The sequence below is a fragment of the Dichotomopilus funicola genome (assembly GCF_033296635.1).
Source record: "Dichotomopilus funicola strain CBS 141.50 unplaced genomic scaffold C8A04scaffold_74, whole genome shotgun sequence".
NCBI lineage: Eukaryota > Fungi > Ascomycota > Sordariomycetes > Sordariales > Chaetomiaceae > Dichotomopilus > Dichotomopilus funicola.
Genome location: NW_026944095.1, coordinates 20,041 through 47,957, shown reverse-complemented (window position 1 = coordinate 47,957; position 27,917 = coordinate 20,041). Strand labels below are relative to the sequence as shown.

Below are 27,917 nucleotides of genomic sequence, written 5' to 3'. Positions count from 1 at the left end.
CTATCCAACACGACTGTCACATGCAGTCAGAGCCCAACCATGCCACAGTTCTGAACTTCTGCATTGCTGTATACTGTGTACCCATCAACCGATTTAAATTCCAGCAGACGATCCATGTAGGATCTCCAGGGGTTGGGATATAGCACCATCCCTGGGCGATCTCCATCAACCTTGAACACTCGGAGCAGGATATACACATTTTCGGGATCTCCATCGTGGGTTCGCATCTACTCTGCTCTTTAGTATAACAAACAGGGGCAAGAGACGTATTATTCCAGACCTACCATATCGACCTGGATCTGGCTCGCAAAAAAGGGTTCGTTGGCAGCCCCTGTCGTGGTCTTCACTTCAAGATGATATGTCGTGCTCCGGGACCACCCCGCCTCGGTTTCTATTCCCAGTTGGCCGAGTTCCGTCTTCATGTACCCCAAGGTGTCACGGTAGGTGAAGTCGCTAAAGTCTTTCTCACTTTGCATAAACTCGGGATACCCGGCCTCGGAGCGCAGCTTGCTGGTCCAATTGGCAAAGGTCCAGTCGCTGATGCGGTGTTCAAACCAATGGTAAACCTGGGAGTCGGTAAGCTCAAGCTTCAGGAACTTTGAGAGAGAGAACGTGGACTAAAAGAAATGTGTACTCACGTGCCGTTCCCCACGGAATCCGATCTTCTTGCGGCGCAGTTCCGCCTCGGGTGAGATTAGTGCCCTCGCTGTAGACGGGTGATCAATAACAGAACCTTGTCCGCCTCCCACCCGGGGCCGAATTGGTAAAGTCAATGTTGAGATGTTCGAGGACCCGGCACTTATTCCCAATGCTAGCGGCATGCTATCGTTTCCCCCCCATCCCTCACGGGCGTCACTCGCTGAGCCTACATCCTCGGGGTAATGGGCGAAATGGGCGGGAAAGCCTGTGAGTCCAATGTTATCATCTGCCTCTCCGCTGCTAATCTCACCGCATGAAGGCGGCTCAATATTGTGACGTTGCAGGATATTGGTAAGTTGGTTGGCCGGAGCGCTCATGAGGAGGTTCAATAACCCTACACTGGCCTTTTCGATACCTAACAATTTGGCAAAGTGGCATCCGAGCTCGTAGTTAAGTTCGGCCTGGCGATGTGGCGGGATGGCCAACGGCAGGTAGATATCGTTTTTGTGCACTTTTAAGAGTCCATCATCCGCCGTGATTTCAACGTCGCCCAAGCGTCGGGTGATCGCGATGGACGGGACACGCCAAACCTGGATGAGCGCATGAGGGCTGTCTGTAGCATCTGTGGTTCTCGGGAGCCTAACGACACATATCACAGGTAAGCAGCCGAGTATTATGTGCTCAGGTTTGCGCCGAAGCGAATACTTACTGGGAAAGATGCTGAACCCGGATCTTGAGCTCCCTCTCCACGGATAGCGCTCGCACCTTATCCCCATCCAGCTCAACCGTTTGTTCCACGGAAACCGAAAGAAGCATCTCCGTGCAACCGAGCGCCACGAACAATTCCTTCAGGCGGTCTGCGGACTTGATGATGGACCTGACCGGCATGCCGAGCATATACACCATGCCCCGAAACAAGCTCTCGAGAAAGATGTCATCAGGAATGTTCCAGCCGCCTTCGTCCATCGAACGCCACATAATAGCGGCGGGATTATCTTGCGGCGCGTCGTCTACTTTCTGCTGGTGCCAAATAACAGGGAAGACGGGAGCAGCCCGGATCCTCATCAACTCCTCCTTACATAGCCACGGGGGGCCTTTGGACTCAAAATCCGCCAACAAGAGAAGCAACTTCTCAAAACGTTGGACTGCGGACTTTTCATTTCCCCTGTTGGACTCTGAGGAGCAGAATTCGTGTACCACTTCACCGAGACTGGCCGGTCTTACCTCTAGGATCTGCGTGAACAACCTTTCACAATCTTGGTAGTACGGACGGAGCCTGACAACCTGTTGGAGGAGTGGCGGTGCGTTCCACACGCAACGGTCGTGACATATCCATCCTGAATGCTCCCCGTCTGGAATCAGCACGACGCGGTTGTTGTTGAAGAAGGCTCTGGGGATGGTTAGCATATCCGATTATATAGCGAGTTTACAGAAACAGAGTCAATTGTGCTGCTCAGGAACTCAGCGTGGATACTCACCGGACTTTATCCTTATTCTCTCGATACCCATCCGAATTTAACGACCGGTAAATTCCATGAACAGCCTCTTTACTAACATCCCCCGGCTGAAACCTCTCGCTCAGAGCCTGCAGTTCGCGCAGTCTCGCCGTAGTATCACATGTACAAAGAACGCCAAACCGGGACAAGAATTCCCAGGAATTCGTGGAGCCAGCCTCGGAGAGATCGACAAAATCGATGTTAGGACACTCCCGCAGAAGTTCCTCCGTCGGCAGGGCCAGGTCACCCAAACGCCGCTGGCTCCCATCCCGACACCAGACCTGCAACTGCTGCACAGCCTGTAACAGTACGACAGGTACTACCTCAGGGGCAGAGGACCCGTAACGCGACTTCAGCGCGTGGAGAAGGTCAATGACATTGGCATCGCGGAGGAATTCCCACTCTGGTGTCAGCTGGTGATTCCGTACGAGCTCTGGAACCTGTGAGATGGTGGGAGACTGCAGCAGCCAGTTGGGGAATTCCTGCTGTTTTTGAGCCTGTGTTGACGGATCATTATCCGTGAAGATTACGGCCTCGTATCCGTCGTCCAGGACCCAGAACGGATTTCCAGCGGATGATTTGTACCGGTTGATGAGATTGGGTTGTACGCGGGGATCGTCGTAGTAAATGGGACCGACTTTCCTGTTTGCACGTTCGCCATTTCTGGTAACGGCGAAGAAGATGTTGGGGGTTTTGCAGAAATACCAGCGGAGCAGCGATCGGTGCTTGAAGAGGTATGCCGCGTCGAGGATGAGGTTTTCCGCTGTGCGACTAATACCTCTATTAGGGTCACGGTGTAATTTGAGAATCAGATCGCCAACCTGCCGGGGTGTGTACTGATTGATACCGAGGAACTCAAAAAACTCCCTTCTCGCTTTGTTTCGGGACGCGACAGGATTCACGATGAACATATCTAGGTTTCCTGGCACGCTGTCGTCGTCGTGAAATGGGGATTCAAGATATATATTCTGACCTGGCCCTACCTTGCTCCACGCCCCGTCACACAATGGGATGATGGGTAATGCTTTCAGCCTTGCTTGTAAAAAAGGATTACAGCCATAGAAGAGCCGACTGACATGTTCGTGCCATGCGAGCGGCCGGGCCTTGAGCGCCACCACGCTGTCGACTCGTGCGAGCCACTGCTCAAATTCGGTGCATAGCTCGTCGAGGCTGAGGGGTTGCACGCCGAGCTGCTCGAGTTCAGACCAGACGTCGTCGTACTGAAATGATAAGTGGTCATGACTGGACTCGTCGGAAAGGGGCTCAAATAGCGTTCGGCCATGGAATCGGTATTTAGTAGGCACATACCGTAGAGTGCTGGGGTTGCAAAACTTGTTTGGTGGTCCATGTTGTGATGCAAGAAGTGGCCTCTGTCTCAGATGCTTGATGATATCCGCGTAGAGTTCATCCCAGAATTCACTGCCATGGGGCGTGCGTGTAAGGTATTTAGGCCAGGTGAAACGGAACCCTCCTAGCTGATCCTCTGGACTGCTGAATGCAAAGCCTTGCATTGCTGCCAGGAAGGCGTCGCGAATGCCGTCGCGGAGAGCCAGGTTCCATGGACGTCGTTCCTCGAGCGCCTCTCGGCTTGCCACAAGCAGAAAGTCGGCGTGGATGGCGAACTTGAATCCGAAATCATTGATCGGCAGAAAAGCAAACGTCTTGTGGCTTTCGATGACCGGCACGCAACCGTTATCTGTCTGAGAGCGAAAAGGGAATGCGAGTATGGCTTCGGATGCAGAAACTCCCTCCCTCACGGGGTCTGAGGGCAAATCGCGCACTTCGTGTCGATAGATGACATATTTCTTCTCTCTGTGTTGTGTCATATTGCCACCCGGGCCGATACCACCGATGGAAGCCTTGAGCGTGATCATTTCCACACCACCGCCACCTCCCAAATCCCGGTTCGATAAGTGAACGGAACGCACGAGGAGGATGAAGCGGCGATTGTCGGGGAAAGATAGGCGTAATTGCTTTAATTTACGCAGGAAGAGCAAAAGCTCTGGGTTTAGTTTTTTCAGCTGCCGTTCGATCTCCAGAAAGTCGTCATTGCGCTTCACTTCCAAGAGGAACTGGGTGTGGTGCTTATCGGAGGAGACAAGATCAGCACGGGGGTAGGGAAACGGAGAGGGGATGGGAAGTATCATGCCGATCGGCTGGTTGCGGTCCAGTTCAAACTGGTAGTGGCCGCTCGCGATGTGGACGACATCGGCCACCTTGAACACGGACTTGAACCCGATGCCCTTTTCGCCAATGTATCCCTTCTGCCCGGAGCTTTTATCAACCCTTTTGGTGCTCTTGACCACGTCGGTCAGTGAGTCGATCTGACCAAGCGTGAAACCGACTTCGTTGCAGTCGGTGTGAAAATACCGCTTGCTATCGCTCTCGTAGAGCGATAAGACGAGACTAGGGACGACGTAAGGTTGATAGTGGTTGTCGTCTGCATTTTGGATCAGTTCTAGAAGGAAATGCGTTGGTGTCTGGTAGAGTTGGTCGGAGATGCTACATTCCAGTCAGCACTGAGGAGGTTTCGCGACAGTTCTTCAAGAGTTGAAGCTGAGAAAGAAGGGTATGAACACCTTCAAGGTCCGGTTGAGAGAGGCCAGCACCCGGATCGGGGAGGTTTGTTCGTCTCCCTCAACCCCCAGACCTTTGCGAATCTGCTGGAGCTGGGAATCCGCCTCGGCCTTAGAACACGCTATGACGTCCATTGCGATTATAAGCCGGGTCACCGGGCGGTGAAATTTGGAGTCTAAATTTTACGTCAGGATATTTATTGCAGGGTCCCCGCTCGCTTGAACACGGAGAAAACTCACAATGGCTGGTTTGAACCGCAAAACCTCAGAGTCACTTGTTCAAACGAATGTGGCTGTTGACTCGTTGGGCACAACACGAGGCTCTCCCAGCTGGTTACACAAGGGCGGGGTTGGCCAACAGAGCGAAAGGCTGTGGCAACATCTGTTCATGCAGCAACCCAAACCGCTCCGAGAACGCCAATGCGTTCCGCACAATCACGACCCTGTCATGCTGAGCGACAATGACATTCGTCTCGTTCCTGCATTGGAAAATCTCACAGATGATCCCACAGACCTTCAAAAACTAGTTGTGTGGCGCGACGAAATGGCGGAGATAGATCGTTTCTGCAAGCAGATTTTCGCTCTCAATGCCGGCAGACAAGACCCAGGAATGTTTGTCGATGAAGATGAACCTGCCGTCCCTTACGCCTAGAATATTAGTGACTGTGCCACCGCCTACGGTTTACCCTAGCAAGTGTGAAGTGAGGCTTGATATAGACCGTCGTAACCCCTTGGTGGTGTAACGATGGTAGTTGGGAGATTAGTGGTTGCGAGGTGGGTGATTGAAAGGTTGGTGGTTATAAGGTTGGTAATTAGTTTATCAACTACAATACCAAAAAAAGGGAGGCGCAATCGGCCAAAAAGAGGAGGAACATTGGTGATACCGTACGTCTTTCGTTAGGTATCGTACGTTTTGAGCTACAACGCCACTAAAACACATGGCAGTTACCTATGCAGGTTGACTGCGGCATCCGATCGTTCGCTAGAGAACTTGGGAGGATTATCCTCGTAAATGAAATGAATCGTTCCTTCGCTTCTTCAATGTAACGTTACATAGTACATCTCAGAACAGCATCAGGAACGCTTTGCCTTAATGATGTGGATATCTTGCCCACAAGGTCGGCATCAGCCGGGCATGTAGACGAAACCATTGGTGTCGGCTAGGAAGCGTTTTTGACGGTTGTAAAAGGGAGATATCGGCAATGGCGATGTCGCTGGTTACTGGTAGAACTCGACTAGGAGTTTACGTCGGAACAGGGAAGGATGCGCTTAACTTGCCAATTTGCTCGGCCGAACCCCACGTCAGATTGGATTTCGCCAAGGGTTTGTTTTCGGGAATTCCTGGCGTCGATTCCATCTCAGACGGCATCTCCTCCAAGACCCTGTTGATCTGTTCTTTTCCGTGTGCCAAAATCATCCTGTCAAGGACCAGGACGGACCACAAGAAAGAACCACTCGATTTGACCAGGATCTTCGCTCCGAGAGCAGCCCGATCTCTTTCATCCCACATGGTCCAAGTCTCCATCCTTGTCCGAATCAGCGTGTCCATGTCCGCGAGGGTGTCTGATGGCGACAGACGTTCGCAGTAGGTCCGGCCGTCATGCATGTGCAAGCGTTGCGCACAGCTCTCCAACTCTTCCGACTCCCTACTTGTGATAAAGACCCGCAAGGAGGTGGCGTCTTCCAGTTTCAACAAAAGGAAAGATAACGCTGAGCCATCGCTGCTGCATTCATCAAGTCCATCGATGACCCAGTAGCGTTCCGGGGCTGATGGAGTGACAGCTAGAACGCCAGCTTCGAACACCTTACGCCAAAGGCTCCGGACGTCATCTCCATCGATTCCAACGCCCTCATTCCGCATACGAAGGAGCTTCTCTAGGACTTGGGGGTCAGCCAACCCCATCTGGAAAGCAAGAGAACGAAAGCAGTCGCCAAGCCGCATCTTGAATTTATCACCACGCTTGAAGAAGAAATAGCTACACTGCTGAGAAGCTTTCTGGAGGTGATTAATAACATGGCTGGCTAAAGTGGACTTGCCGCCCCCTGGCTGACCACGGAGCCAAAAGAGAGTCGGGCCGTAAGAGGAGAAATCCTGCCACTGAGTGAATTTCTCGCGGGACAGCAACCAATCGCAGGTCCCGGGTACTAGAGTATCCTGGAAGGATATGAGGTCATTCTCGGGGGATTCGGGGACCATCAGGTACTGCTCGAATTTCTTGAACTGGTCCCGTCTCTGCCTTTCCATAAATTCCAGCCGCGAGGTTTCGATGTCCCGAATCGTGGTAGAGAAAGATTGCAAGAGTACCCGATAATTAGGGTTCGTAGGTGAATCAAATTTGCAGATCGAACGGTGGTTGGCATCGATGGGCGTCTGCCGTTCCCCATCGTATCCAAGCGTTGCAGATTCCGGATCGACAATAAGCGCATTGAATATCCCCGCCGATGTCTTTCGTAACTCGTAAAATGACCACAGCTGGACATCGCCCGAGTACTGCCTGAATTCGTCATTGATTGACTGACTGTTAAGTGACCCCCTCTGAAGGTCGGCAATGTAGGCGCGAGAGAGACCAGCCACGCGAAGGAGATTGTTGAGAAGCTGTGCGGAGTCAGACCCTCGATGCGGCGTGGCAAGGAAGTATATCGTGTGGAACCGTTTTGCTATGGGCCGGTACAGTGCATTCTGCCGAGCAAGAATGTATGCCTATCATGTGTTAGGGGATTATCCCTTGATGGACAAACAGTTTGAATTCCGACTCACCTTCTTGATGACCAAGCCTCCCATGCTATGACCAACTAGCACAAGGGGTGTCTGTCAAAGTTAAGTAACTGGCTCCAACCCAGGCTAAAAAAGGGCTCCATAGGTAGGCAACTCACTTCAGCATCAGCAAGTAGCGGCGACGTGCTTATCTCGCTGAGGAGCCCCTTCCCGAAGTCGTGGACATTGCAGATGTCCAGATTTCGTTTCGTCCAGTCGCAGCTGTAACCATAAGTGTGGATTCGCACTTTTTGGAAAACTGGCTCGAGGGGGAGCCATTGTTGCGGCCAAAAGTGGTCGGGAGAAGGTGTCTTGCTCCACGTTTTCCTAGAGCCGCCGCCGAGCCCATGGACAAAAATGAAGTCCGTCGTGGGCTCCTCGACGGGGGAGTAGACTAGGCTCAGTCCCAAGGGGCCGACGGTGTTATCATCGACCTTGCGCGTGAGGGTGGAGGCAGCGGTGAGACTAGTGTCAACTATGGGCGTATGGGGCGGTTGAGTTAGGGCGACGGCGGTCGCATTGACTGAGTCCTTTGCAGGGCTAGCATCGGTTGTCCTCCGAAAGTACTTCTGCCCAGCGGACATCGAGGTCAAACCACGTCGCTAATGTCAAGCGAATGCAGAGGACAAAACGAAGGGCCCACGAACCATTGTTTGGTTGATCCAGGTTTTTCAACTCGGTCTCATTGAAGGATACACTTGGCTAGGCCGGGGTTGGGCCTGTCGATGAGGATTGGGGAAAGTCATACCGCCTCGGGAGAATTGGGAGCGCGACAAGGTTGCGTAAAAAGCGCCCATTCAGTATGGGTAAGCCTTGCTGCGCCCAAAGGGGGCAGTGGCTGCTGTGGGTCGACCACCGAACGCCTAGAACTGCCAATGATAATGATGCCATTTTGGGAGCGAAACCGGCGAATAAACCCACAGCATGCAATAGGCAGAGGTAGGGACGGGAAGGAGCAGAGTGTATACCTTCCGATCTTCGAAATATGTGGTCTGATCTCGTTCTCTGCGCCTGCGTCCATTCCAGGTGTAATAATCATAAACAGGCACCGGCCCTTTCAACCCTACAACTTTATGACCCTACAACAACACTTGCTACAACAGTACAATGGCAGAACTTCATTTGCACTTTTCAATGTGACCCTTAGCCACCAACCGTATCTTACGCTATCTGAGCCGGATTTCATGACCACAGACAGCATTAAGGGGAACCTGCTGCACGCTAAAAGAATTCTGAACTAACGACGGGATTGAGGTTGTCTATAATATTTATGTTTTCATACCGATTGAATATCCCGACGGAACCAACGGTCGGGCACAAACACAACAATGAGGTTGAGGGGAAAAGTAGGGTGCTCCCACTCGACTATTATAAACTCGATTCATTAAACCACCAAGTCGCAGGGTTCCAGGTTGTGTAATTATTAATTAGTAACGCTCTGTGCATCCTGAATTCCAGATGTAAACCAGAACAACCACCATGCAATCACTCACAGCTCACAACAGCACCAATCAGTCGTTTATCTCGACCGGCTACCAGCTAGCGTAGAAATACAGCTACGGTTTTATGTCTCATGAGTTACAGCTTTTGAAGAATACCCAACACAGTCTAACCTCATTTAAAAGAGCATTTGTGAAGAAAGCAGCTCCGAGTAAAAGCAGACAAGCCTTGTATCTTTTCGTTTGCAGTCATCTTTATCCGGTGCGCGACGGATGCTACCATTTACAGCTCCCCCTCATATCTCTTGACCGTAGGCGCGTTAGATAATTAGGCGAGGAGTTGCATCGTGTTGGCGGTTACAATGAGATGTTAATATCACACCACGTGACCACGGCATAATTAAGCCACGGAGCTGAAAACGACAGCAAGAAACGGTGTTTCACAATCTACGTACCGTTCCGGTGTGAACTGATCAGCTATACGTGACCGAGCTCTGTCGAGTCCGTACCTTGAACCTTGAAGACGTTAGCGATTGGCCCTTAGAACGCGGTCAGTTTCTGGTCTTCGTCGATAATAGAGGGCACGGTTTCCATTTCAAAAATTCAAGCGAAACAATAATCCGGACTCTTCTGAGCAAACATGAAACCTTGATAAGTAACATGTCCGAATCAAATCCACCCGCCTCCGGTTTAACTCAGCCTTCGTCGTGCCAAACCAGCGCTAATTCCTCAAGGTAGGTACCTATCTGTCTATCACTTCCATTATCCAAGCTGGCACTGAGACTGAATCCGAGAAACTAACGCCATGCCAAGGAATCCCCCATAAACGCCATGCAAACCTTTTAACCCCTCTGACGTCCTCCTCCAAACCGTACAACGTCACCATTTCTAAAATTATACCTCGCCATTCTGGACTGCATCCCCAATGCCGCTTCGCCCCCCTGCGTGACGGTGTGTACGTATCCCAACCGGCGGTTGTGTCGGTTAAACCTCTGACGGGCGGGCGGTAACGGCGACGGTTGGTGTGTGAGATGTTGCAACGGTGGAGGCCCATTTAAAGGCCCATTGGGGACCTGATAGTGCGGCCCGCATAGAGGCCTGAGGGAGCAGGTCGGTGTCCGTTAAGTCCTAACGATATTGTTTGATAGTGACATTTGGCGACTGCCACAAGAGTGACAAGATTTGACGGCCAGCCGACCGGGGTGTTTGTGCATGGCGTGACGTGTAGTTATCGTGGGTGATTTTGGGGTGTTTCATCCGTGTGAATTGCATCTGCAATTAAAGGGGGAGATGGAGGGTGAACATGAGATCCCTAGGTTAGGCGTTTAGATTGTTGTGTTAATGGTTTCGATTGTGTTGGTGAAGTCGCGATCGCATCCGAGCCGGGGCCCTGATCGTCTAAGCGGATCCCCTGCTTCGTGAGGAAGCTGCGTAAACACCCCCGCGACACGTGTGGAACGGTCAATTTGCGCAAGGTTTCGAGCGGTATCAAGGGATCCTTGGCCACTTCGCGCAAAATAACCCGTTGATCGCGTTCTGTAAGCTTTTGCGGCCGACCACGGCTGGGTCGACTGACACCGAAGTCTTGTGCCGAGAAGCGGCGGATTACGCCTCGCACGTGGGACTCCAGCACATCCTCCTTGACCGCGATTGCTTTGGCAGAGATGCCGGCGGAGTAGTAGGCGAAGATGCGGTTCCTCTTTCGGGGTGTGGAATGCTTGAATTTGGCTTTTTGACGGGGGATGAGGGTGCAGGGGCCATTATGGCGATGGTTACGCGACTCTGGAACTCGGGGTGTAAGGTAGGCGGGTAGCAGGTTTGGCACGTGGGTCAGTACGTGTTCCATTACACTGAATTACTCGGGAGCAGTCGTACTTATTCTGATTTTTAGTACACAGGAACTACAAAGGTATCGTTTCTGGAACCAACTAAACTGTGCATTGTGACAGGCTTGTGTTAATGATCTCCGGAGGTGAGACTGCAAAGAAAGCCGTAGTAAGGGATCGGTTACTCGAGACGCCTGGGAGATGGGGGCAAAGGCTTTGTCTACACTAAATCAAAGTGTACATGAATCTTACGACACGGGTCTTGATTCCCCGGAGAACTGCCAACCCCACACCAAATTAGCCTGACAATAGAAACAGAAAATAGCCGCTAAACGCCGGCCATCCCTATCTCCGTCATGTATTCCATCGAAATCCGGTTCCATCCCACTCATTCGTCATCCATCCTCTTCGCACCAGTCTCCTAGTTCTGAGGTGCCAAGACACCCCGTTCAAAAGCATCCGCCATCGCAGTATAGAGCCCCTCGACAGCCACCTGCTCAGTATCCGTCCCCGTAAAAACCCGTCCATCACGCAAAGGGAAAATCAGCGCGTGCAGCTCCCAGGCCACGCCCCGGAGAGGAGCGAAATCAGCCGAGAACTCATCCAAAATGGCCTCAAAGCCTTTCGGGCTCATGTCGGCAGCCTTTGCCCGACCAACGGAACGGAAGTCCAGTGAGCACCATTTCCAGAGCCGGGAGGTTTTGGGCAGACCCTCTAAAATGTCACACGCATCGTCGTGCTCGTGGTCATTCCCAATCGCAAACCACAGGAACACATAGAACAGGGATTCGAGGTCGTGTCGGTACGTGTGCCGCTGCCCGGAGAGAATGCCGATGGCCATGAACCCATCGGATCCGACCAGCGGCTGCTCAGGAGAGGCGGTAGCCAGGTCTAGGGCCTGGTCGAAATCAATCAAGACGCCCTTTGGGCCGTCGGTGCTGCTGCGATGTGGAGCGAGGAACAAGTTCTTGATGGCGATGTCGCGATGGATAATGCCCGCGTCCACATAGAGAGATCGGAGGGCCTTGACAAGGTCACTGAGGGCGTGTAGAAGCTCGGGGATTGACGTGAACTTCTGGATCGGACGGCCAAGAGGGGCGGTTGCCACGCAGGAGAAGATCCGGTTGACAAACGGCCCAGGAAACTGCAGCCCAGAGCGAAGATCGGCGACGCTGCCTAGGTCCTGGGAGCCGAGGAGCTGGAGGACGCCCCAGACTTTGCGTTCGCGCGCCTGCTTCAGCTGCTCGATCTCGGTATGCACCGCTTACTCTCTCCACGAGAACTTGACGACGGCATCTGGCTCGCCTGTTGGCGATACTGAGGCCGGATAGCAGGTTGTTCCCAGTCCAACTAGGTAGCTCGGTGCTGCAATCAACTTCGGTCTGAGATATAACTTGTTGCCCTGATCGAACGCGACGTAGCCGCCGTCCGATCCAACAGGCCCGAGATGTTTCACAAAGGTATTGAAGCCGGATTCCTGATCACCCATCATGGCGTAGCTTACGAGGACCTGCACCAGCAGGTCGGGTCGCTGCGCGAGGTCGAGCTCGCCGCTGCTGTACGCCCCCGACCGATCAAAGACCCAGAGCTCCAGGGTGGTGCCGCAGACTCGGAAGCCGTGCAGGAAGAGACGAGCCGACTGGGCCTTGAACACCTCTAGTGCGCGACCGCAGAGGCGCAGGATGTCATCGTTATCCTCCACAGCGACAGGGGCGGCGTTTTCGTGATGGAACTCTCCAACCACGCGGGTGTTCCCTGCGACGGACGGGAGATGCGACGTCTCAAGATAGACGCTGGCGCTCAGAGGACCGGCTGGTTTGGTGAGCGGCTGGCTGCGGAAGTGGAGGTTGAGGCCGCTGGGCTGGTCGGCCGTGAAGAACAGAGATTGGAACGCGGCAAGCCATTCCACCAGTGCGTCAAAGTGAGCTGAGCCAGCTCGGACGCCTGTGCAGATAGCTTCCTGATGACCTCGGCCGACTTGGCTTCCTGCAGTTTTTTCTGAGCAGTAGCGGACCAGGATTTGTTCTCGAAATACTTGGCAAAGAAGCCATCGACGCCCCGGAACACGTTGCCGTCCAACTCGTCGCGGAGGGACTGAGGGATCGCCTCGGACGACGTACCAAAGAGGGCGGACGACATGGTGCTTGGCAGGGTGCGGCTAGGTCAGTACGATGTTAAGAACGCTGGACGCGATGAGGGGACAGTTGAATGCTATTTACTTAATCGGGACTTTTGTGGGATATCTGGAGCCAGGGGTGACGGCGCTCAGTTGAGAGCTTGCTTTTGTGGTTGCAAGAATTGTTTAGATTGTCTGCGAGCGAGTGCCATTTCAATTCGATGAGTGGGGGCAGCAAACACTGGACCAGAACCAACCGGTGCACCTTACCAAGCCCGCCAAATCAGCATTCGAAGCTGGCCAGTGTCACGACGCTTCGTACTGTACTGGGGCACTGTCAAATCAGCACATCTTGTTGTTTGTCTCGATTGTAGGTAGGAGACCCAGTTAGAAGGTACCGAAGGTGAATTTAAGGCCGTTAAGGCGGAGCGAGTGGAGACCGGGTACCTAGGTTGTAGTATAGGTATAGGCTTTGCACCATACCAATGGATATCGGACGGTGTGACTGAAAAGAAAGGTTGTGAAAAGGGGTTAGGGTCAAGTGATACGATGTCGTATGGACGTCTACAATTAATTATGTTATGACGCGGGGAAGATGGGGGCAGAGGCCTTGTCTACACCGATTTGCATTTACATGAATTTCACGACACGGACCTTGGTTGCCCGGAGAAATGCTACGATAACCCTGACCCACTGATTATCGATACTGTTGCAGCAAAAGACAATCGTCGATTGCAGCAGGAAGTGGGACCCTTTTATGCTGTGACAGGTACAGAACATTGGCGAGATGTAGAATACATTTGTACCGAAGAAATGAACGGGATCACGTCACTGGGAAGCTGCGTGTGAGGATGTTGTATTTCTCCTCTTGAATATGCTAAAAAATCCGCCGAGTAACAATCTGCCGTTTCTAAACTTTAACAAACGAAACAAGAATCTAGAATCATAAGATTAAAGAAACAAGAAGTACAAAAGCCAACCCAAGCGCCGAACCACCTAACAAAAGAAACGGGAAATAATCCCTCAACGCCGGCCATCCTTATCCGCGTCCTCTGTCCTTCACAATCCCATTCATCATCCACCCACTTATACCCCCTACCGCCTCGAAACAACCCTCCGCCCCTCCTCATCCTCAACAACCAACTCCTGCGCAGTCAACAACCACTCAAACAACCCCGCCTTCTTGGCCAGCCCAACCCAATGCAGCGCGCCCACCGTCGGCAGTCCCTTTACCCCCTCCGCCTCCTCCCCGCCCGCAGCGAGTAACTCCTCTGCTCTAGCTGCTAGGGCCGGGATTTCCACGCGGGCTTGGCCGGGGTATGTCACCTTCTTGAGTCTCGCTCCCTGAGGATCACTCTGGCCTTGAATGATGTTGTGCGCTAGAGAAGAAGCGACACTCTCAAGCACACCAACATCAAAACTCCCCGATAACCGAGCATAATCCGGCCTCACGCCCAGTTCCACCGACAACCGTAACATATCCCTCGCCAGCTTATCCAGCGTCTCCTTCCCATCCCCATCGACCCCCCCAGACGCGGCAGTCGGTCGGTGAGCCGTAACCCTCACCCCACCCTTGCTAGCCGCAGCCGCAGCTGTGTTGGTCAGATACCGCTCAGCAATCCACTTCGACGCAAGGTACCCATCCGCGCGGTCGGGACGGGTTTCGGAGGCAGAGTCAGAATCGAAGGCGGCTAGGGCGCCGGAGGAGAGGGTGTGAAGGGATGCGTTGGTACGCGCGGCGAGGGCGGTGAGATGTTTGAGGGCAGTGACGTTGACGGGACGGAGGGAGGGGTAGCCGTCCCAGAAGGAACGGTCGGCTGCGCTGTGGAGGATGATGTCGACTTTGGTATTGGAGAGGGTGGCTAGGATGGAGGGCAGGTCGGTGGTGAGGTCGACGGGGAGGATGGTGATTTTGGTCTTGGTGGTGGTTGCCAGGGAGGAAAAGGCGGTGGTCGGGTCGGGACGGGTTTCGGTTGCTCGGAGGAGCAGGGTGAGCGCAGACACGGCAGGGTCAGAAGCGAGGTGTTTGACGACGCGTTGACCAAGCGACCCAGTCGCGCCTGTCACGAGGACATGCAATCCGGTGGTGCGAACACTCCCAGACGAAGCAGACACCGGCACGTCTGCAGTAGCCTCCTTCTCCCACTCCCAAGCGCCAGCTGCATCATCCAGCAACGCGGCCATGCTTGCCAGCTCGGTGGCACTCATCAACTTGCTCAGCCGCGGACTGTCGCCAAACTCTTTTTTGATCGAGGCTTGGAGTTTGACGAGTAGCAGAGAGTTACCCCCGGCGAGGAAGAAATCCGACCGCGGGCCGATAGCACCCGCACGAGGCAGCACGGCAGCCCAGAGACGGGCGAGGCGGGTTTCTGTTGATGTGAGAGGGCGAGATGGCTGAGTCTCCGTGGCGGTATCCGCTGATGTTGAGGTAGCGGACTCGGGGATAGCCAGAGCCTGAACAGCCCGTCGATCGACCTTGGCGTTGGATGTCAGGGGGAGCGTATCCAGCGCAACGATAACGGCCGGGCACATGTACTGCGGCAGACTGAGCGGCAGCCGAGCATGCAGACGGTCGATGAGAGCCGGAGCGGACGAAGAGGCATGCTCCGGATCAAGAACGATGTGAGCAGCCAAAAAGGCATCTTCATCCTCCGCCCCGCGAACAGTAACCACCACCTGCGCAATCTTCCCCTCCGACTCCCTAAGAATCACCCGTTCAATCTCCACCAACTCAATCCTAAACCCGCGCAACTTCACCTGCGTATCCCCCGCAATCCGTCCCTCAATAGCCAAAAACCCAGACTTATCCAACCTTCCATAATCCCCCGTCCGATACAACCTCTGCTTCCCCCCCGCAGTCTTCGCCGTGCTCGGCACCGGGAACGGGTTCGGCAAAAACGCCTTCTCCGTCAAGTCCTCCCTGCCAAGATACTCATTCTCCCCGACCCCGGCCCCGCCCAGAAGAATCTCCCCCGGCACACCCACCGGCAGGGGATTCATCTCGTCATCGACCAGATAGGCCGCATAATTCGGCAGCAACCGCCCCGGCACGGGAACAGTCAACTCCAAATCATTCCTGACATCCGCACGTCCTTTCATCGCCGAGATGGTGCTCTCCGTCGGTCCATAACTGGTATACACCTCCAAGTTAGGCAACTGATGACTGAGAGCCCTAAACCTTTCCACCAGTCCGGGAGCAGCCCTCTCCCCCCCAAACCAAGCCGCCTTCCATTCCGTACACCTGCGTAATTCCTCAGGTGCAAACCGCAACCACATATCATACTCCGACGGCGTCGCCTGCGTCATACTCACCCCATGCTCCCGCATCAACTTGACCACCTCGGCGGGATCCCCTCTCGCCTCAGCCGGGACTACGAGGAGAGTGCCGCCAGTAGTGAGCGCGGCATAGATTTGGAGTAAGGAAGCGTCAAACCCGAAGGAGGCTTGTTGCAGGACGACGGAGGCTAAGGAGGGGATGGACCAAGCGCGGTGGTAGCCTTCGAGGTTGGCTGCTAAGCCGGCGTGGGTTACTAGGATGCCTTTCGGGAGGCCGGTGCTGCCTGAGGTGAAGATTATGTAGGCGGGGGAGTTCTTCACTGTTGTTGTTGGGACTTTTTGGCTCGTCTCAGGCAGGGAGGAAACGTTGATTACTGCTGTCGTGGCCGGGGCGTCTAACTGGGAAACTTGGCCGGCTGTTTGGGAATCAACGAGCAGGACAGCCGGCTTGGCGACCGCGACATTGCTCTTCAGCCGCGGGATGGAGTTGCGCAGGTCGAGGGGGAGGTAGATGGCGTTGGCGCGGTGGATGGCGAGGAGGGAGACGATCCAGTTGACCGAGGGGGTTTGGAAGACGCCGACTGTTTTGCTGGCGATGGGGTCGGCGGACTCTGACTTGGAAGCTGAGAGAGTGGAGAGGAGAGCGTGGGCGATGGTGTTGGCGCGGGTGTCGAGGTCGGCGTAGGTGAGTACGGAGGTGCCGTCTTTGAGGGCGATGGCGGTGGGGTTGGCGGCGATGATGCTGTCGATTTGGTGCGTGACGGAGGGCCAGGTGAGGGAGAGGGAGGGCCCTAATGTGCATTAGTATCAGTAAGCACAGAAAATGAAAGGGGTTTCAGGGGTAAGTAAACAAATCCGGGTAACACGGGGTAACCGGGCCAAGTAAACAACGAAAAGGGGTCAACAGCAAAAGTCAACAGAACCTACCCATCCCGACCTCCAAAGCCCTCTTTACATCCGCCCCATCCCACTTCGGCAACCCCCCCGTCTTCACGCCAGCCCCCTTTTTAGCAATCTCCTTCACCGCATTCGCAAAACTCCTCACCAAAACCCCAGCTCCCTCCTCATCATACAACCCCCTCTGCACATGCACCGCCAACATGGCCCCCCCCTGATCCTCCACAATCTCCAGCGCCACGTCATACCCCGTGCGCGCCGTATGCCAGGTCTCTTCGCCAATCCGCGCGCCGACCCAGCGTTTCTCTGCATGCTCCGCAACTACCAAACGATAATTCAAGAACACCTGGAAGACGGGAGCCCAGGAGTTGGACCGCGGCACGGCCAGTTCGTCGAGGAGTAGATCGAAGGGTAGAGCGGAGTGGAGGAGTGCGGTGCGGGCTGTGTCACGCGCGGTTTGGACGGCTTCGCCGACTGTTTGGTCTGCGCTGCCACGGTCGAAGCGTAAGGGAAGAACATTGAGGAAATTCCCGACGGCAGCTTGGAATTTGGCATCCAACCGATTGGCGTCGGCGATACCGATGTACACTCTCGGGGTAGTATCCGCGGGAAGGAGGCGGAACAGCAGGGCCTGGAGCGTAGCGAGGTAGGCATGGAACGACGTGGCCCGCTGGGAGCGAGCAAGGGCTTTCAACTGCGCCGTGGTGGTCGCGTCTAGATGGGTCCGCGCGACGTGAGTCGCATAACGGTCTAGCGGGGGTCGAACCGACACTTTCGCCAACGGAAGCAGGGCGATGGGGCGAGCGAGGTCTGCTGCCGGGAGGACGGTTTTATAATGGTTGATTGCGGCGTTGAGAGCGCCCGAAGAGTGGGCCGCGAGTTGGGCTGCTCCGAACGCACGCGCCTGGGACGACTCCGGTAGCGGAGGAAGGGGTCGGTGAGGCGGGGAAGTGTAGGCTTGGTGAATATCGAGCAAGAAAACGGAGAAACTGTGGCCGTCCATGGAGATGTGGTGAGATCCTAGCAGAAGAAAGTGGGATGTTTCGGACAGCGACAAGACCTTGATCCGCAAAGGCACGCCGTTGCCGAGGTCCCAGTGGAAGGTACGCATAGCCTCGAGTTCGGCTTGGGCTTGGGCTTCGGTTTCGATGGTGGCTGTCTCGAGGCGGATGAAAGTGTGCGGGAGGATACCTTGCATCGGGGTGCGGGTGTCGTCGGCGGACCAGAAGAAGCGAGTCCGCAAAGTTTCGTGGCGTTGGGCGGCGGATTGGACGGCGCGGGATAGATCAGAAAGACGGAGACGACCGGTTAAGCGGGCGAGGTAGGCGATGTTGAAGGTGGTCGGGTCGTCGACGTAGTGCGACAGGAACCAGAAGCGGCGCTGGCCAAACGTCATAGCCTCGGTGATCTGGGGGAGGTCAGACACGGAGACGGCGGAAGTGGGAGCGGGAGGAGCAGGGGGGACGAACTTGAAGTCGTCCACGGTGGTAGCGGGAGTGCCGGGGGTGGATAGGAGAGCCGGAGAGCTGGCGAGGGTGTTGGGTGTGGTGTTTGTGTCGGAGTCACTTTCGGACTCGACTGCCTTTTCCACTGGCTTTTCCACTGGCTTGTCCACCTTCTCGACAACCGGCTTCTCCTTCTGAACAACCTGAGGAGTCTTTTGAGGAACCACCTTCTCAGGGACCTCAGCCGACTTATCCGACACCTCGGCCAAATTCGCAAAATCCACCAACTCGGCCGGAATCTTGCCCAACGCCTCTTCCCCCAGCGACCTGACCGTCTCGCCCGGACTCAAAATCTTCAACACGGGCACATCCACATCTAACTCCTTCAAAAACCACGTCCTCAAATCCACCGCCATAATCGAGTCAATCCCCAACTCGACCAACGACAACAGCGGATCAATCTCCTCACTCGCCGGCATCATCAAAATCCTCTTCAAATTCTCCGTCAACGACTCCTGCACAATCTCCACCACCTCTGCCTGCGAAGTCGCTCCCGCCAACCTCGCCCGCGGCCGGATAGCTTTACTCCCTGCTCCGGCGCCCGCAGCAGAGGCTGATCCACCACCGTCTTGGATGAGATAGTGTCTGAACTTGGGGTCGAGCCGCAAGTTTGGCTGGATCTCGACGGTGTCGCGGAAGGGGGACATACTCGTCACGACTTCCCCAATACCAGCGGCGCCGGGCCGGCCAGCAAGGACGGCTTCGGCAAAGAGGATGTGCAGGTCCTGCTCGGAGATGTTGCGGTATCCCCAGCGGACCAACCGATCCTTGTCAATGTCGGAGTGCTCGAGGTAGCCCAGGCCTTGTACCGAGGAAATAGCTATCGTCGAGCCGGGAACCCCGCGGCGGTCACGGCGTTGTGCAGCGAGGGCCGTCATGAACTGGTTGGCGATGACATACGCCGACTGGCCGGTGTTACCCGTGATGTTGGCGACAGAGGTAAACAGGATAAAGAAATCCAGCGGCGTGTCATAGAACAGTTCGTCGAGGTAAGCACTCCCCTCCACCTTGGGCGCCGCCGTTCTCTGGAGCGTCTCAAACACCACCCCGTCAAACAACGCATCCTCCAACAACAGCGCACCGTTCGCAACTCCAATAACCTCTGGCATGCTCCTCCTAATCTCCCCCACAGCCTTCCTCACCGCCTCCCGATTCGTAAGATCCAGCGGCAACGCCCGCACATCCGCGCCCTGCGCAGCCAGACCAGCCACATACCGCGGATGGAGTTTCGGGTTCCGCGAGCTGAGCACAACATGCCGGGCCCCGTGGGCGACCATCCACGCGCAGAGAGACTGCCCGACCTCGCCGGAGAGACCAAACATGAGGTAGGTGCCGTCGGGGCGGAAGATTTGGCCGGCGTCCACGGGGCGGAGGTTACTCAGCACACTCTTGTCGCTCCACGAAACCACCGAGAGGGGAGTAGTCTCGCCGGGTTGGGCAGCGGATAGGTCGGACAAGGAGATGGTGTTGTTGTCGACCCCTGAACCCAACCCTAACCCTAACCCGAGCCCTAACCCTACCGGTCCACCCCGGCGTTTCTTGCTCGCAGCGCTCCAGGCGTCACGCAGCGACGTCGTGATATCCACCACCGGCTCCGGCACAGCACCGGCTTCGGGCCGGAGTACATCCCGTACCGTCGTCGTCGGGGTGTAAGCGGGCAGAACTCGGGTGATCAACGCAGCACTCGCCTGCGCAGCCTCATCCGCCGGATCAGCGAGGTTGGCGAAAGCAGATATGTCACCGGGTACGAGTTTCTGCACGAGACGAGTGGGCAGTTTGGCGGGGATGACGGTCCATTCCGAGGAGTCGTCCTCGCGCAGTTGGGAAGTGGAGAAAACGACGTGCGCGCCATGGCGGACGGCTTCTTTGTCCAGGGCCTCGCGCAGGACAGTAGGGGGATCGTGGACCAGGAGGGAGCCGAATGCGGGGGCAGCCTGCAAAAGGGACTTGGCGGCTAGGTGGGCGGCGATATCAGCCAGGACGGCCGGGGTGACGGGTTCTTTGAGGGGGAGTGTCCATTCGACGGGGACTTGGAGTTTGGACTCGACTGGCCCGGCGGAGAGGGTTAGGGTTGGTTTGGTGGTTTCTGTGTTGATGCCCGCCGCGAGGGTGAAGAAGCCTGCGCCGGGGATATGCACGGCGTGCAGCACGGAGTGGGACACGGCCAACTCGATGAGGTCGTCGGCCGGGGCGAGACGCAGCGGCGAGGGGGTGACGAGTTCCAGGCCGGTGTTGTTTGTTGGTGACGGCTCCAGCGCGACAGACACCTCCTTGGGGTTGACGACCTCGGAAACCGTCCGGCGCTGGGTGTTGTAGCGCGCGTTGGCCTCGCGGTCGGGGTACATCCGGGGAATCATCAGCGTCCCGTTCTCGTAATGGGCCTCGGGCTCGACACTCCACAGGATATTGACATTCTCCTCCTTCCAATACCGGCCCATTTCCAGTCTCAACAGGTCAGAAGCAATGACCTCCGCAGTCGGGGTATCCACCTCCCCGGTATGCGCCGCAAAGTCCAGAATCTGCAAGTTGATACTCGGATTCTCAAACCGGACCACACGCGCCAATCCCAGGATCATGGCGGAGTAGGGAGAGGCATCGCGCACGCCGCGGGTGACCCAGAGGATGGAGCCGGCGGTGCGCCAGAGGGATTTGAGGGCGTCGAGCTTGGCGGCGGTGCGGTGCTCGAAGAATTGGGTGTCCAGTTCGGTGAGCGAGAGGACCGAGCTGCCGATGGCGATGCCACGGGTGTGGAGTTCTTCTAGCGTCGGGAGGGTCGTGATCGAGTACCGGGGGGTGAGCAGGGTTTGGATCTGGGAGACCAGGCTGGCTACACCAGGGGTAGTCCCGCCCACGATGACCAGCTCCGGAGGCGGCGGGGCCAGTGTCGAGAGAGGCGTCTCAGGGATTGTCTCAGGGGCCAGGGTTAGGGTGTCGGAAGTCTCAGGGGTAAGGGTTAGGGTTCCCAATGCCCCGAGAGGATTCCTCAGCGCCAACACCCGATCATCCACAGCCTGGCACAAATGCACGGTATACCACTGCAGATGCGGTCCAATCGGCGTGTGCGTGTCAACCCCCGCAAACCCATGTTTCCTCACCAATCCATCCCACTGCGCCGGCGTCAAACACGGCCCGTCGCCTCTCGCAGGATCATACACCCCATTCCCCCACCAACCAGGCAGACCACCCATACACGCCGTAATCCCCGTCCGGTCGTTGCTCACAAACTCCAGCATCATCAGGTACCCACCCGGCCGGAGCAGCTTCCGCGTGTTAGCCATCATATCATCCAGTCGCCCCGTCGCATGCAACACATTCGACGCCAACACCACATCATACCCGCCCTCTTCAAACCCCTGTTCCTCGGGCGACTTCTCCATATCATACGTCGCAAACACCATCCGGTCAACCCACTGCCGGAACCGCTCCTGGGCGCTTCCAAAAAACCCAGCGGACACATCCGTAAATGTATAACTGTTGAACGACCCCTCCAGCGCAGGCAGCACCGACCTCGTAGTCCCGCCCGTACCGGCACCAATCTCAAAGATTTTGAGCCCTGGGTGTCGGTGCGCTACCTGAGCGACCATGCGCCCGATCCAGACGTTGGCTACGTCCAGGCCGGCCAGTTCTTCGTAGAACCGGTCCAGGATGCCGTCTTTCATCATGTGCTCGAGCATAATCCCATCTCTTCTAATCTCAGGCACCAAATTATCCCCCACAGCTTGGAGGAGTCGGATATCCGCGCGATCATGGTATTTCTCCACCAGGGCATTGACATACCCCGCTGAATCATTTATCGCCTCCTTCGGCACATGCGGATGCTGTCCCGACGCAACCCACGGCACGACCCTCCCGCACAAATCGATGAGGTGGCGGAAATGCGGGAGTGCAGAATCCCGTTCGGCGGGGGTGATGGTCTCGTGCACCCGGCGGAGGTAGTAGAACCCTAGTCTCTCGATGACAGCGACGACTGCCTCTGTCGCAGGCGGGAGAAGGTCATCCTCCCCAACGGCTAGCACGGCATCAGGCGCAGCCAAACGGTAGACAAACCGCGCAAACAACAACGCATCATCCCTCGGGGTAGCCGCAGCAAAGGGCTTGACTTGGACCGCCTCCAGTTGCACAAACGCAGACGTATCCGTTTCCGAAGCAAACAGGTCAATGTCAGCTGCCACGGGGGTTCCCAGCCCCTCACGCGCAGTGGATTGGTAGTGCAGGGTTTTCGCCCCGCGGAAATACGGGTTTACCGAGAGGGATTTGATCTCCGTCGGGACGTGCAGCGACCAGAGCCGGTTATCATGCGGGTAGGAGTACGCCGCAAAGGCGGTTTGCAGAGCGAAATCCAACCAGCCGGGGTGGACGATCAGTTGGTCTTCCCAGGAATCCCCCGAAATATCCTCGATTATGCCGGTGGCGAACCCGCGCTTGCGTTGGATGGCAGTGACTCCCGTAAAGGGGGGAGAGTAGTTGTAGCCTAGCTGGGTGAATTGGGAGTAGAGGCGCGCGGGGTCGGTTTTGACGAGGTTGATTTCGTCGGCCCTCACAGCAGGGAGAGTATCCGGAGCCGGGTCGTGCAGCGCGAGACGGAGGGTAGCGGCGTAGTTGAGGGCGAGAGGGGCACCGTCGAAGGGGAGACCGGAGTGCACTGAGATGTGGCCGGTTATGGAGTCGGCGGTGGAGGTGTCGATGCGGACGGTGACGCGGGCTTCCATGCCTGCACTGTCGTTGGTGAATGCCAGTGCGCGGCCGATGACGACGTCTTCGAGGGTGACTAGTCCGAGGGGGCGGTTGGCGTCGCTTGCGAGGACAGCACCAGCCTCAACGGCCATAGCCACGTACCCCATCGCGGGGAACACAGTTTGACCCTGGAGCTGATGGCCGGGTAACCAGGAGATCTCCCCGCTCTTGAGAATGTTACGCCACGAGATGGCGTCTGCTGTCTCGGATTCCACGCAGCGCCGGCCGAGAATAGGGTTGGGAGGCGCGTGGGTGTTGCGGTGTGCGCCGGTGAAGCGGGTGAGCGCGTAGAAGGAGCGGGAGTGGTCGAAGGGGTAAGTCGGGAGGTTGGTGAGGACCTTCTTCGGTGAGGAATCACCCGACAGGGTTTGCTCGACAGCGTCGAAGTTGACGCTGCCTGCGCCGAGGTGAGTCCAGAGGTAGCCGAGAGCCGCTGAGAATTCCAGCGTGTCATTCTTCCCGCGGGCGAGCACGCCGGTGTAGGGGATGCGGTGGCCGGCGACTTCTTCGATGGTGTCCAGCGCGGGGGATTTAAGAGCTGGGTGCGGCCCGACTTCCACGGCGATATCAAACGCGTTAGCCGGCGACTCAGCAGCCTGCAGAGCGTTGGCAACAGCCGGGGCAAACAACACAGCACTAGTCATGTTATCGACCCAGTACTGCGGCGTGACATCCTCCCGCGTGATCACCCGTTCCTCCAGCACACTGCTATACCACACCGTCCCATTCCCCTCTCCCACTTTGATATCGCACGCCTCGAGGGCCGTCCGATACGGCTCAGCACAAGGCAGCATATGATGCGAGTGATACGCCGTATCGACTTTGAGTTTCCTCGCAAACCGTCCCTCATCCTGAAAGATTTCTGCCGCTTCATCGATGGCGTCTGCGTCGCCTGATAGTGTGACGCTCGTCGCCGAGTTCCTCGCAGCAACCTGAATCCGTCCCTCAAACTCTTCCAGCGCCACAAACTCCGCGGCATCCTCATACGACGTCCCAACAGCCAGCATAGCACCTTTTTGGCTGTCCGACCCAGCCAATTTGGCGTACAAACCCCTGTAATACGCCACGCGAACCGCATCAACAGCATTCAAAAACCCCGCCGCATACGCAGCGCCGATTTCGCCAGATGAATGCCCCACCACAGCCTTGAATTCGATCCCAGCCTGCCGCAGCAAATCGACAAGCACAATCTGCACGGCGGTACACAACGGCTGTGACACAGCCGCCTCTCCAACCTTGGATTCTTCCGCGGCAGCCAGGATCTGTCCCTTCAAAGTCCAGGTGGGACGGTCAGCGGACGGCAGGGAGGTAAGCGCCGCGTCGAGCTCTGCAACCCGGTCCGCAACAAACTGGGAAGATTCGAGGAGGTGGGCGGCCATACGCGTCCATTGTGCGCCTTGTCCGGTGAACACACCCAGGATAGATGGGGAGGTGACGTCGAAGTACCGCGTCGTGAGCCCATTCTCGCTGTCGACCGCCGACGCGTCGGTCAGACTCGCAAGCGTGGAGAGCAACGACGAGAGGGAGGGAATGGGGATGGATTTGCGGAAGGGCAGGGTGCTGCGGCGGGTGGTGTGGGTGTAGATTAGATCTCGCAGATTCACCTCCTTGTCATTCTCAGGGGAAGAGAGGAACGAGTAGAGGTCGGTGAGGGTGCGTCGGAGGGCGGAGGGAGAGGCGGCTGAGAGGGTGAGGGGGGTGAAGGGGGTGTTGCTTTTAGGGGGAGAAGTCGTGGTGGTGGGAGTGGCTGGGGTGTAGGACTCGAGGATGGCGTGGGCGTTGGTGCCGCCGAAACCTGGGGGGTTGTTAGTTGGGGTTTGTTTACTTGCTCAGGGGTAGTGGAGTCAGGGGTAAGTGGAGTCAGTCAGGGGCAGGGTTAGGGTTGTCCACGACAAACCCGACTACACGACCCAACCACACCACCTAGACAAGAGAAAGTAACGCCGGGTGCAAAGGGACGTACCAAAACTGTTCACACTAGCCCTCCGCCGCCCATCCACCTCAGGCCACGCCACCGCCTCGGTCGGGACCTTCAGACGTCCGCAGAACTCGGCCACGCGGGGGCTGATGTTCTTGAAATGCAGGTTCGGCGGGATCGTGCCGTGCTGCATGGCTACGGCTGTGCCGATCAGGCTGGCTAGACCGGCTGTGCCTTCTGTATGTCTATGGAGTGTTAGAAAGCATAAAGAGAGTAAAATGAGAGAGAGTAAAATGAGAGAGAAAGGGGGTGGGATGATGCAGGATGATGCAGCGACAGTGCGGATGGAGACTGTGCGGTATTCACACTGTACCGATATCAACACCCAAACAAGGAGAAAAGAACTCACCCAATAACAGTCTTGATCGACCCCACAAACAACGGCTCATGCTCCTCACTCTCCCCATAAAACGCCTTGGAAATCGCCTCCGCCTCCTGCGGGTCACCCGCCGGCGTACCCGTGCCGTGGGCATGGAAGAACTGCGGCCGGTCCTTGGGGTCGGAAATGTTGAGCCCCGCGCGCGCATACGTGTCGCGGATCAGGTCGGCTTGGGCCACGTTGTTGGGCATCGTCAGGCCGGGGGTGCGGCCGTCTTGGTTGACTTTTCTTTTTCTTAGTACCACACAAACTGGGATATGGAAGGGAATGAGAGAGAGACAAACCTCCAGTTCCACGAACGAGACAGTGGATCGGGTCGCCGTCACGCAGGGCCGCGCTGAGCGGCTTGAGAACCACCGCTGCGATACCTTCTCCGCGCGCGTACCCGTCGGCTGCGGCGTCCCACATCTTGCTGCGGCCGGTGGGCGAGAGCATGTGTAGGTTGCTCTCGGCGATCATCATGCCTAGACAGTCAGCACCGACATATCACTAGACGGACAACTCCGGCTGAGACAGAGAAAAGAGAGTACACACCCGGCGACAAAATCAAATTCGCCCCCGCCGCCACCACAATCGGCGCATCCCCCCTTCTCAGCGCATGCACGCCTTCATGCACCGCCACCAGCGACGACGAGCACGCCGTATCAATCGTCATGCTGGGGCCGTGCCAGTCAAAGAAATATGAGACCCGGTTCGACACGACAGCACGGCTGGTGCCAGTCGCCGCGTAAGTAGGGACGAGGTCCCAGTCGCGGCTGTTCATCTGCGACCAGTCGTCGCACATCAGGCCGACGTAGCAGGCGGCGCGGGAGCCGCGGAGGGATTCGATTGTTTGGCCCGCAGAGACCCTTTTCACATTAGTATCTTGAACCAACCCTCGGAAACGCTGTGTAACGTGACCAAGGACCTACAAAGAATCATAAATAGTCTCCATCAAAAACCGCTGCTGCGGATCCAGCGCCTCAGCCTCGCCCGCCTGCACGTTAAAAAACGCGTTATCAAACCGCGTGACGTCTTCGTCCAGGAAATACGCCTCGCGGCAGTCAGTCGCGCCGTGGTGCGAGCCGTTGGCGTGCCAGAACCCTTCGGCATCGAACCGGTCGGCGGGGACGGGCTTGGCGATGTCCTTGGGCGCGCGGAGGAGGTCCCAGAGTTTGGAGGGGGAGGAAGAGCCGCCGGGGAAGCGGCAGGACATGCCGATTACGGCGATGGGTTCTTCTTGGTTGGTCATTTTGGTTGGTGGGAAGAGGAATTGATTGGGTTAGTAAACAAGGGGTTTCTGGGTTAGTAGAGAGTGGAAAGACAAAGTCAAATGAGAGAAGCAAGGATAGTAGCAATGGTTGGGCCCGGAGACAAGTCGATAGTCGGACGGGTAGTCGGACAGAGTCGAGAGTCAGGCGTCGAGTTAATCGAGCAAATTGAGTAAGTCAAATAATCGGGTGGTCGAGTAGTCAAAGGACGGGTCAACAAAGACACAGTCGATCGAGGGAGACAACGAGGCAAACAATGTTCACTGCAGGACAGCACAAGAGTTGAGAACCTGGCGATCCCTGGCCTAGTAATCTAGATGGGACTCTTCCGAGTAGGATATATACGGTCCATAGCGAACACAACTCCTAGCTTCGAAGAAGTAAACCCTAACCCCGCCTAATCGGCGTAACGGAACGGGTTAGGCCGTCCGCTGAGGCCGACCGTCGTCCGACTGTGGTCCGATCAGGACCGGAGAGCGACGCTTCCCTTGATCCTAGACCGGCCGCCGAGTTGGTTCGGTTGCTTACCGTGGTCTGCCATCTCGATTGAACCGGTCTTCGGGGCTGGATTGGGTATGGTGTGGTGAGGAGTGTGGTGGGTGTGTATGATACTGCGGTATGCTACGCTAAAGAGGTAAGATACGACAGACTCCGAGTCACCTTCGCTGAAGCCTCCCGTCTGATATGCCAAAAATGGTAGGCCGGAGTTTTCAGGGTCTGGATTCGAGGTGTATTCCGTACCCCTGCATGGTCGAGCTGAGGGATGCCGTGCATCAAGGGGACATGTCTCGGGTAAGCGCATGGCATTGTCCGGTGTGTCGGTATCGCTGTTTGGCATCACGCCACACGTGGAGTGGTGAATCGATGCAGTTCTGGAATGAGCTCTGGAATTCCCGAGCCTGTGGTTGCCATGCGGTTAGCTGTCGGGGAATGTGGGTCTCCGATGTGCCTATTTCGGTTGTATCGTGGCCGTAATTATTGCGGCCATGTAACATTAGTGGTGCGCTCGGTGCTGGGGTGGACCAAAACTCCGATAGCCGTGCACAGTAGG

At 56.3% G+C, this 27,917-nt stretch overlaps 5 protein-coding genes across 5 annotated transcripts; all 5 read right to left on the bottom strand.

The window, feature by feature from the left end:
• Window positions 1-269: 269 nt before the first annotated feature.
• Window positions 270-4,846, bottom strand: C8A04DRAFT_39752 (uncharacterized protein; the record flags this gene model as incomplete). The annotated part of the gene is made up of 6 exons (XM_062784702.1): window positions 270-617; window positions 1,152-1,248; window positions 1,349-2,029; window positions 2,145-2,425; window positions 2,459-4,637; window positions 4,713-4,846. The coding sequence occupies 6 exons, from the start codon at window positions 4,844-4,846 to the stop codon at window positions 270-272; spliced, it is 3,720 nt and encodes a 1,239-aa protein (XP_062633970.1).
• A 1,108-nt stretch (window positions 4,847-5,954) lies between these two features.
• Window positions 5,955-8,050, bottom strand: C8A04DRAFT_31852 (protein SERAC1; the record flags this gene model as incomplete). Its single annotated transcript, XM_062781894.1, has 3 exons — window positions 5,955-7,412; window positions 7,470-7,520; window positions 7,586-8,050. 3 exons carry the CDS (start codon window positions 8,048-8,050, stop codon window positions 5,955-5,957), a joined length of 1,974 nt encoding a protein of 657 aa, XP_062633969.1.
• A 2,167-nt stretch (window positions 8,051-10,217) lies between these two features.
• C8A04DRAFT_31851 (uncharacterized protein) lies at window positions 10,218-10,751 on the bottom strand (the record flags this gene model as incomplete). The annotated part of the gene is made up of 1 exon (XM_062781893.1): window positions 10,218-10,751. One exon carries the CDS (start codon window positions 10,749-10,751, stop codon window positions 10,218-10,220), a length of 534 nt encoding a protein of 177 aa, XP_062633968.1.
• Window positions 10,752-11,152: 401 nt separating this feature from the next.
• On the bottom strand, window positions 11,153-12,870 carry C8A04DRAFT_39750 (uncharacterized protein; the record flags this gene model as incomplete). The annotated part of the gene is made up of 3 exons (XM_062784701.1): window positions 11,153-11,980; window positions 12,020-12,587; window positions 12,641-12,870. The coding sequence occupies 3 exons, from the start codon at window positions 12,868-12,870 to the stop codon at window positions 11,153-11,155; spliced, it is 1,626 nt and encodes a 541-aa protein (XP_062633967.1).
• Window positions 12,871-13,942: 1,072 nt separating this feature from the next.
• C8A04DRAFT_14806 (Nonribosomal peptide synthetase-like protein) lies at window positions 13,943-26,847 on the bottom strand (the record flags this gene model as incomplete). The annotated part of the gene is made up of 9 exons (XM_062778241.1): window positions 13,943-16,914; window positions 17,051-18,656; window positions 18,705-20,017; window positions 20,054-25,054; window positions 25,223-25,422; window positions 25,587-25,839; window positions 25,901-26,080; window positions 26,151-26,464; window positions 26,528-26,847. 9 exons carry the CDS (start codon window positions 26,845-26,847, stop codon window positions 13,943-13,945), a joined length of 12,159 nt encoding a protein of 4,052 aa, XP_062633966.1.
• Between the last annotated feature and the right edge of the window lie 1,070 nt (window positions 26,848-27,917).